The 10506-nt window shown below is 48.0% G+C and overlaps 1 protein-coding gene across 1 annotated transcript; it reads left to right on the forward strand.

The window, feature by feature from the left end:
- Positions 1–1238: 1238 nt before the first annotated feature.
- On the forward strand, positions 1239–9629 carry LOC106048382 (interferon-induced very large GTPase 1-like). Its single transcript, XM_048053435.2, is given in 2 exon segments — positions 1239–1612; positions 1615–9629. Coding segments are annotated over 2 exon segments (7311 nt in total). The 5' UTR covers positions 1239–1260; the 3' UTR covers positions 8574–9629.
- The last annotated feature ends 877 nt before the right edge of the window (positions 9630–10506 follow it).

A 10506-nucleotide genomic window follows, 5' to 3' on the forward strand; every position in this document is an offset into this window, starting at 1 on the left:
CAGGCATCGGCTGCTCCCTGCATCATGCTCTGAAAACAGCCCCTGAGACAGAGAGTCTGTGCATTCCCAGGTCATCTGCCCGACCATGAGAAGCCTGGGGCACAGGAGGCTATTTGTCCTCATATCTGGAGCTGGGCCCCTTCTAGCTCTCGCAGACCAGCCCGCTCTTTGTCCTTCATCCTGCTCCCCGTCCTTGTGCATTTTCTCCCCTGGGAAAAGCTGTGGCGTGAGCCCTGCACCCTCCCTGCCTGGTGGCATGGCAGTGGCAGTAGGGCCGTAGCTGAGAGGTCAGAAGGGGAGCAGGGTGCTGGGGGAAGCATCCCCCTTGCTGGGGGAAGCTTTGAAATCACAGTCAGATTGAGCTTTGCCTTCATGGCTGGGCCTGGTCTTCCTGTCCTTGACGGTGCCATGTGGGTATGGGCATGGCACTCCTGTCGTGCGTCCTGTCTTCTGGGTACCTTTTGCTGTGTGTTACAGAGACTCTGCAAGCAGGAGATCCAGGCTTTGGAAAGCAATGGCCCCTAGGCTAATGAGCACAACGGGTACGTTGGTCTAGGTCCCACGTGAAGCACTAGTGTGCTCACCAAGCTCAGAAAACGCCCCAGTGAGTCTCTTGCTGTCTGGAACAGCTGTCACTGGTGAAGATGGGTTGGCCTCCCCGCTGCCGCCTGGAACGAATTCGCATTGATGACTCATTTACGTTAGATATTAGGAAGAAATTCTTCACTCACAGGGTGGGTGAGGCACTGGCACAGGTGCTGCCCAGAGAAGCTGTGGATGCCCCCATCCCTGGAGGTGTTCAAGGCCAGGCTGGATGGGGCTTCGGGCAGCCTGGTCTGGGGGGAAGTGTCTCTGCCCATAGCAGAGGATGGATTTCTAGATGATCTTTAAGGTCCTCTTCCTGTGGTGGTTTTACCTTGCTAGGCAGCTGAACACCCTTCTCCCAGGCAATCCCTTTCTCTACCTTGTCTGGGTGAGCGCTCTAAGGTCGAGGAGCCAGTGACGGGTGAGACCAGTCCTGGTAGGTTATACACATGGGTGCTGTTGAAGTTGTTGTGCCTTGGCCATGGCTATTTGTGTACCCATGTCAGTGGTTGTGTGTGTGTGTCTGTGTCTGTCTGTCTAGGGGTGCCCGAGGCTGGGCTCCAGTGGCAGGGCAGAAGACATCCGTGGGCCGGAAACTATGGAGAGGCCTCTTCTAAGGGGTGGTGGCCTCCCCTAACCTGATGTAACCAAAGTCTGTTTTCCCCTTCCACAGCCATGGGGTCACAGGAGGAGAGAGCAGATGCTGGGGAAAAGGCACAACTTGCTAAGAAATTGCTGGCAGAAGCATTTGAGAAGGAAGGACTTGATGAAGAATACTGGCTCCCCAAACTGTCAGAGATACTGGGTGTTAAGTCAAGAGGTGCTTTGAAACATCTGCAATATGAAGACTACCTTAAACTGGAGTGCAAAGTACGGTACCCCTGGGAGACCAAGGCACTCCGAAAGCTCCTGGGAATCACGGACAACAAAACAGCTGTTGATGAGCTACAGAAGCAGTGCCTGGAGATGATGAAGCAGAGACAAGAAGCAGCCAAGTCAATCCTACAGGAGCTGGAAAAAATGCAGAAGAGCGTAGCCACAGCAAGGAAATGATAAGACAGAAAGAGGAGGCACTATGGCAAGCCATGGACATTCCCAAGGAGTACTGGGCACCGCCAGAGAAGGCATTGGTGGATGAGCTGGTGAGCATCCAGAAGCAACTGGAGCAGCAGGAGAAGTCCATGGGGAAGAGAGAGAACATCTCTGATGAGGAGGTCCTGAGGTGGGCATCGGGAGGCCTGGCTCTGCAGGGTATTTACCAAACCAACAGCCTGGAGGATGTGCTGGCAAAGCGAGAGCAACTCATCAGGATCCCTGATGGCTTCACGCTCACTGGTCCAGAGCAAGGGTCTCTGCTTGAGAGGAAGGAGTTCTCCTCCTCTGCAGCAGAAGCCACTTTCACCAAGTCCATGGAGCAGCTGGGGTTCAGCATCAGCGCTTCTGCCACAAATGGGTTCTGGGGGTTCAGTCTTGAAAAAGATGTAGATTACAGCAAGTCCTCACAGTCAGAGGACTCCCATCGGTCACGCTCGGAGCAGACGTACATTTGCACCACCAAGTACCAGTACATCCCTCTGGCCTCCTGCTACTTCCAAAAGGACCAGCTTCGCCTCTCAGACGCAGCCCTGCGAGAGCTGCAAGACATTGAACGGCTTCTGAGCATCACCCAGGAGGCAGAGAGGTTCCACCTACTGAAGAGCAGGTGTGCCAGCTTCTTCAGCAGGTTTGGGTCCCACGTGAACCAGGGACCCCTCCACTTTGGGGGTATATTCTGGTGGAAAGCATCTGCCGAAGGTTTCAGAGCAGAGCAATGGGATGAGATGAAGCAACAAACATCTGAAGCACTGAACAGCTACATCGGGGCTAGCTTCAGTGGCTTCGGTACCACGTGGGGAGTGAAGGTGGGTATTTCAAACTCCACCTCACAGGCATCATTTCAGGGAAGAGACAGAAGCAGCACCCACACAGCAGTTCAGCTCTATGTGACCAAAACAGGGGGCCCATCAGAGACGGATTCCCTTCCCGAGTGGAAATGCGGGCTTGTGGCCAATAACACAACCTGGTGTGTGATCGACCGGGGCTTTCAGCTGATCCCAGTGTGGGACATAATCCTGTCCAACCACAGCAGCGATTTTAAATCCTCCTATCAAATGAGCAGCAGCCTCAGGGCTGTGTACAAAGCGCTAACGAATCACAGCGTCGGCGTGATCTTTGGAGAGGAACTGGCCAGTGCCGTGGAAGAGGCCAGAGCTTTCCTGGAGCACGTGAAGACCTGGGAGGTGACGGTGGATGAAAAGAAACTGCTCATGTTGATAGATTTTAAACAGGGTCTGAATAACAGGACAAAAAATCACAGTGTCTGGATCAACATATGTCTGTCAGACAAAGCGTTGCAGGAGTTCCTGGTGAATACCGTTTCTTTTTGCCAGAAATCTTCTCCAGAAAGCACCACCTACATCAAATCTCTGCTGCGGTGCCTGCTGGATCCTTACATCTATTCTGTCAAGGACTTCCCTGGGGCTTCCTTCATTATGCAATGGGTCTTCCACACAGAGCACGCGCCTACCAAAACTCCCAGTATTTCCAATCTTGAAGATCTCACTAAGACACTGCTGCAAATGAAGGAGTACATCCAGGAAGTGACCTACGCACCGGCAACTTCTGCATCCGCCATTCATGAAGCAAAGATCAAAGCCACCCTCACTGTAAGCCTGGCTGTTTATTCCTTGCTCCAGTTTCTGCAGCAAAGGGCACAGAAAGACGTAGAACTCTTAGTGCTCCTAGTTACAACCAGCATGGGATACCAAGTAGAAAGCAGCACCTTTCAGTACCTCCTTGGGTGTCCAGAAATTAATTTCATGATAACGGAAATGCAAATGGCACATAACGAGTATCAGAGCCTGAAGGAACAGGATGTTTACAGAGCTCAGGCCTTCCTGCTGCTGACGGGCCTCACTATAACACCTGAATATAAGAAGGTGACCCCTGAGCAGAAGAATGACCGCTTAGTTTTCATGAAAGAAAAGATGGAAAATGCATGGTCTACAGAGATGAAAGCTCTCCTCGAAAAGCACAATGCATTCAAAGACTGGGAGGTGCTGGAAAGAGATTTGCAATCCTCGATCAGTGGGCAACTGGAGGACACATCTGACAACCTGAAGAAAGACAGTATAATCAAAGACATGGAAGATGCGTTTCAAGGCATGCAGCCTCCCAGTCAATGCAAACCCAAATCAGACAGCAGCACATCCAAAGCAAGTCAAGCCACTGCAAACCCAGAGTTCCTCAACTTACTTAAGCGCCTTGGGCTGGAAAGGTACTATCCAAGAAAAATGGGCACAGAAGATTTCCACATAATATACCAGACATCTGTACACAACAGCCAGCCCAGCAAGGACAGTGAGCTACCATTTTACTTCCTGCAAAGGCTACTGACCGTGGATTATCGGGTGAGGTACCTGACTTGCAAGGAGGCGAGTAAACCGGGAGTCGTGCCTGCACCAAACACCTCAGCAGAGGACCACGAGCCCTCTGATTCCTTTGATGACTTTTTCAGTGACTTGGACAAAGAAGCCCGTGAATCTGCAAGCAGGGAGAGTCATGTGCACCCCATGGACCTCCAGATGGCAATTTTTCATTGTGCTGATGATTTCATGAGACAATACCTTTCATCAAAGCTTGCTTTCTGCCAGTTTGCACTACCCCTTCTGGTACCAAACCCGTGCACTTCACAGATAGAGTTCCCTCTCTGGTCCTTCAGCCAAATCAAGAAGAGCTGGAAAGGGTCAGTGAGATCGGGAGAGCAGACGAGGATTAGCAGTCACAACAACAAACTCATTTGTCAGGCAGAGACACCCATCGTGTCCTTCCTACGCATCGGCAGCTCTCCTTCTTCTTCCAAGTCTCAGCTCCTGAATGCCCTGCTGAGCAAGCAAAAACATGACACTTTTTTCCACCGACATTGCAAAGGCAGCACCAAAGACTGCTTCCTGATGAAAGGTGTTGTGGAGATCTCCTGGTACCTTCCTCGTGGTGGCGACGACGACAGCTTTAATGGCCCTGTTGCTTTCTGTAACCTGCACGGAGATGCGAGGGATCACGAACCCCAGCTGCAGTTTTTACAGGAGATCTCTGCCGTGAACGTGGTTCTCGTTTCTGAGTCTGATCAGAGCAACAAGAAAGGCAGGAAAATTTTACATGATCTGTGGCAGTCTCAGAGGCCGTTGGTTTGCCTTTTCACTGAGAAAGAGAGCATTGCAGCTGGCCGATCTAGCCAAAACATAAGAATAGGGATCAAGAACAGAAATGAAGCAGAATTAATGGGTGAGCTGACAAAGACCATCCGAGACCTAGTGGGAGGGTCGAGCACACTTGTTAGCCTCAATGCATGTGTGGGCACAGCTCGCCAGTGTGGCTTCTTAGTCGATGAAGATGCAGAAGTGTGCGCGACAGCCAAAGAAACGGCAATCACGCTGGTGAATCTGTTGAAGAAAGAGAAGTTGTCTGAGATCAAATCACAGCTACTGCCTCTTCAGGGAAAACTGTGGTACATGTGGTGTAAAAAGGACAAAGAACTCACTCGCTTGCAGGAAAAGAGGAACAAGAGCATAGAGCATCATCGAAGCCAAATTGAATTGGAGAAGTCTGCAATAAGAAGAAAGCAACTAGGCAAAGCGTTCCCCCTCAATCAGCTGATGAAATCAGTCCTTGGCTTTCTCCAGTCGCAGCCAGACGATATCAAGAAATTCTTTCTGCAGTGGATGAAGGTCTTCATGGACAACCTGTCCTCTGATCGCCTTGACGAGCTGAAGAGAGAGTATCATCAGTTATGGTCTCAAATCTTGGCATTAAAGAAAAGCAATGAAAAAAGCAACCTGAAAACTCAATTGATGAATAAGTTAGATGCCCTTTCCGATGAAATCAACGATTCATCCATTGGCCTTGAGCACATTTTGAGAGAGGTAGGGCAGATTTATGAGGCGCTGGAATCAACAAACTCCAAAGAAAAATGCTTTAGCAAACTACCTGAAATTGCTGCCGATCTGATGGTTTCAGGGTACCCCATTGAGCTGATGGATGGTGATGCTTCTTACGTACCACTGCAATGGATTGGAGCAATCTTTGACAGGTTAATTGAGAAGCTAGGGGACAAGCGAGTATTTGTGCTTTCCGTGCTTGGCATCCAGAGCACAGGGAAGTCAACCCTGCTGAATGCCATGTTTGGTCTCCAGTTTAACGTCAGTGCAGGGAGGTGCACCCGGGGAGCGTTTATGCAGCTCCTTAAAGTGGACGAGAAGCTCCAACAGGATTTGAACTTTGATTACATGCTCATTGTTGACACAGAAGGACTTCGTGCCGTAGAGATGGCCAATAAGCAGTCACTTAATCATGACAACGAGCTGGCCACCTTTGTCATTGGCATCGGCAACATGACTCTGATCAACATCTTTGGAGAAAATCCTTCGGAAATGCAAGACGTCCTTCAGATTGCTGTGCAGGCTTTCCTGAGGATGAAGCAAGTAAATCTTTCCCCAAGCTGCCTGTTTGTGCACCAAAACGTGGGCGAAATAACGGCAAAGGAACAGAACATGGAAGGACAAAGACGTCTGCAGGAAAAGCTGGATGAAATGACCGTGACAGCGGCCCAGCAGGAATTCTGTGACGTCACCTGCTTCAGCGACGTCATCCGCTTTGACGTGAACACCCACATTCATTACTTTGCTCACCTGTGGGAAGGAAACCCACCGATGGCACCGCCCAACCCCACCTACAGCCAGAACGTCCAGGAATTAAAGAGCAAAATTCTCCAAGCTGCCAAGAAGGAATCGCAGGGCAACTTTTTGAGGCTCTCCAGCTTGAAAGTTCGTATTAGTGACCTGTGGAATGCCTTGCTGAACGAAAACTTCATTTTCAGCTTCAAGAATTCAGTGGAGATTGCCACATACAAGAAACTGGAAGCCGCATTTAGTCAGTGGACCTGGCAGCTGAGAAGTCACATTTTAGACTTGCAAATGAAACTAGAAAATAATGTTCGGAACGGGGAGTTGGGGAAGGTCACCTTGGAACACCTTGAAAAACTGGTGCAAGAGACAAATGATGCCATCACCAAGAACATGGAAACGTTCTTTAGTGAAGACAGAGACTGTGAAATACTGATCCAGTGGAAAAGCAGCACGGAACTGAAGCTGAAAGAGCTGAGAGAGTCCCTCCTTGCTGAAACAAGAAGGAAGTGTGAGAATCTTATACAGCTAAAGAAGAGCCAGAGTAAACTGGATGAGAGGAAGTCCAAATATGAAAACGAGCTCCTGAAAAAGAGCAGAGAGTTGGCCCTGTCTCTAAAAGGCCAGGAATTAAGTGAAAGTGAACTGAGAAAGCACTTCAATTCTCTCTGGATGCAGTGGATTTCTGAAGTCTCCTCTGCTGCTCCCCCTCTAGAACAGGTGGACATTGATGTGGACATAGAAAATGTCCTTCTAGATCACTTTAGGGATCCTAATGTGGCTGAACAAATCATGAAGCTTTACCAAAAGACTGTCTTTTGTCTTAACATAGAGAAACACGTGTCTAAGAAAAAATGGATGGGCATCATTCCTAAGAGTTTTGACAATGCCGATGTGAGCAACATGCACCACATCACAGATAGCATCAAAATGCGTGTGAAGGCAAACATTGAGAAGAAGGAAAAGGACAAAATGGATTACAATCGAACTTTTATTCATGAAATACTAAATGAAGTGGAGGAAGGTATGAACTCTGTCCCTACCACTGCAAAATATAGTTTTAATAAAGACTACCAAATAGATTTATCACTGTACCTGTGCAGAATGGCAGCAGAAAGGTTTAAAGACATGCATGCAGCATTCAGGAAAGCAAACGATCCAGCCGTCTACCTGGAGAGCAAGAGAGAAGACTTCTTTAAATGTTTCCAGATTTCCTGCCAAGGAGCCTCTTGTATCACAACATTTGCTGATTTCCTGTGCAGCAAGATTGCCCCAGCTCTTCGACACGCCATCTATGAGAAGACAGCTCTTGACATAGCTGGAGACATGAGGGATAAAATACCAGATTTCCGTGGCAATAGATCCACTCTGGAAGCTTGCATACTGAAATACCTAGCAGAAGAAGAAAATTTTGAAAATTTCAAGCATTACCTTAATTTCCCGGGAGAATTTTTAAATAATTACATTAAGACAAAAGTTGAGACATACTGTTTAGGTGAGAACAGAAGGCTAGAGATGTTTTTAAGAAACTCCCTCACTCGTTACTATGAAAACATTCAGTCAGCTGTTTTTGCATCAACCAGAGTTGTCAAAGACAGAAAAGACAGAAACGATAAAATCTCTCTTTGGCTGGATGAATTCTGCAGAGCACTTGGAGACGTGCTAAGCTTGCCCAGAAGTGACCTGAAGGGCATTGAACATCAGGAGATTACAGACATAGAGTTCCTGAATAACGCCATGACAGAAGCACTGTCTCCCCTGATTGATGATCTCAGGAAAGAGTTTCCTGATGCTGATATGAGCTCATTTGAAAGGCAGCCTCACACAATACTGGCTGAGCAGTTTGCAGGGTGCCAGAGTATGTGTCCATTTTGTGGGGCTGTTTGCACTAACACTATGCCAAACCATGACGGAGACCACCGGGTTGTCTTCCATCGTCCACAAGTTTTGACAGGATACAGATGGCATAAAACAGACAACCTAGTCATTGATATTTGTTCTAGCAGTGTTTCAAGTGACTGCACATTCAGGATTGGTAAAGACACATGGATCCCCTACAAGAAATACCGGGACGCAGGACATCCCTATTCCACTTGGAACATTCCTCCTGATCCGTCCATGCAAGCATACTGGAAATGGTTTGTGTCTTATTTCAGGACACAGCTAGAACAATACTACAATGGGAAATTTCATGGCAGAGGAGAAATCCCTGCTTCGTGGCAGACAGTTACAAAGCAGAATGCACTCGCTGAACTGGAGAAATATTAGGCTAAGTTGGTATGAAGGAAAAGCTGCAACTGCTTTGCATTTTAGAAGAACATAATATGAGGCTAACCACAAAATATTGTTGTAATGATTATGACCTTAAACCATGTCAATAAAACTAAATGTAATTGCTTGCAAAGTTGGATGAACTAAGGAGTGCTTCTCCTGCCACTGCTCAGCGATTCCCTTGCTTTGTGATAAAGTCAAAGTCCTCTTCCTTTCTTGTCTTAAATATTTACATCAGCTTTGTCTTAAAGCAAACTAGAAAAATATTCCTGCAGCAAGCAGTCATACCACCAAGATTAAGACCAAGTGCCAGATGAAGAGCAAAGGCAGAATTAGAAAGTACTGATTTTACCAGCTGCTATGAGAAAAGAAATGACACTGGCAAAAGAGCAGTTTCCCTGCAGCAAATACTTGTCATGCTTACAGAAAGGACAGCGGGGTCTGTGTGCAGGTGAATACTTGTGGGAAACTCTGCTATTTTGTTTTTTGGGGGGCAGGGATTGTTTTATACATTCATAAACACAGTACTCAGGTGCTGTTCTCTTTCTGATGCTGTTAAAGCAGGTAACGCAGCAGCCTATGTGGATTTAGACAGTGATTTTAACTCTGTGGTTATTAGGTATATGTCCTAGATTAAGATGTGCCCACACTTCCATGAGCCATTCTTACTCATGGGCCTGGGCCTGGCAAACTTCCCTCCAGCTCCTAGCCACCCCAGCTGCTTTTGCCAAGCACGTCTGTGTTGGGTAAAAGTCTTTTATAGCCAATGTAGAGAATTAGACAGCTTTGTAGCTTCCTCAGCAGCTGTCAGCAGTGCATGATCTCAGTGTTTGTGCTGTCAAGACAGGCAGGTGGCAACTGAACAAAAATGGTCTGGAGAACATGTAAGTGGCTCTGCCTGCACCAGTGCAGTGGGTGGGGGTTTTTACTGTGCAGTTCTCCTGCAATCCTGCTGGAAAGCCAATGACCAGAGTCTCCTGGAGAGCTGGCAAAAGTGGTGATTCATTAAAATTCTTTGTAGTCTTTGCTAATAAACTGTTTGAGTTGGACTGGCCTGGTCTCTGCATGCTTTATTTCCAGGTGAGCCACAATTCTCATAGAATCAGAAAATCAGAACGGTTTGGGTTAGAAGGGACTTTGAAGGTCATCTCGTTCCAACCCCCCTGCCATGGTCAGGGCCACCTCCCACTAGATCAGGTTGCTCAAAGCCCCATCCAAGCTGGCCTTGAACACCTCCAGGGATGGGGCATCCACAGCATCTCTAGGAAACCTGTTCCAGTGCCTCATTGCTGTCATATTAAAGATTTTCTTCATAATTTCTAATCTAAATCTCCCCTCTTTCAGTTTAAAGCCATTACCCCTTGTTCTATTTCTATGCTCCCTGATAAAGAGTCCCTCCCCAGCTTTCCTGTAGAATCCTAGAATCATTAAGGTTGGAAAAGCACTCCAAAATCATCTGGTGTGGGAAAGGAATTCACAGGTGGCTTTGCACTGTTTCACATGTCCCTGAATTAGAGATAATGAGGAACCAAGCAGTAGAAATAAAAACTAAGCAAGGTCAAGATAAAGTAAATTGGCTACAGAGTTAAAGATGAGCTTTGGGCAGTGGCCAATTGCTGGCTGGCTCGAGGCGCGCGTCTGAGGGTCTCTAACCAACTGTATGACGGATTCGGGTGCGTGGACAGTGCATGGGGCTACGGGGAAAGTATATGTAGTAGTGAAAAAGGGCAATAAACGTCTCCTGTTCTAGAGCCATCAGGAGTCCGTGTCATGCATCCCTTCAGTCCGGTCCAACCACCCCCCTACCACCATTGTCACCCACTAAACCATGTCCCCAAGCACCACGTCCAACCTCTCCTTGAACACCCCCAGGGACGGTGACTCCACCACCTCCCTGGGCAACCCGTTCCAATGCCTGGCTGCTCTTTCT

The sequence above is a fragment of the Anser cygnoides genome, chromosome 3 (assembly GCF_040182565.1).
Source record: "Anser cygnoides isolate HZ-2024a breed goose chromosome 3, Taihu_goose_T2T_genome, whole genome shotgun sequence".
Taxonomy (NCBI): Eukaryota; Metazoa; Chordata; class Aves; order Anseriformes; family Anatidae; genus Anser; species Anser cygnoides.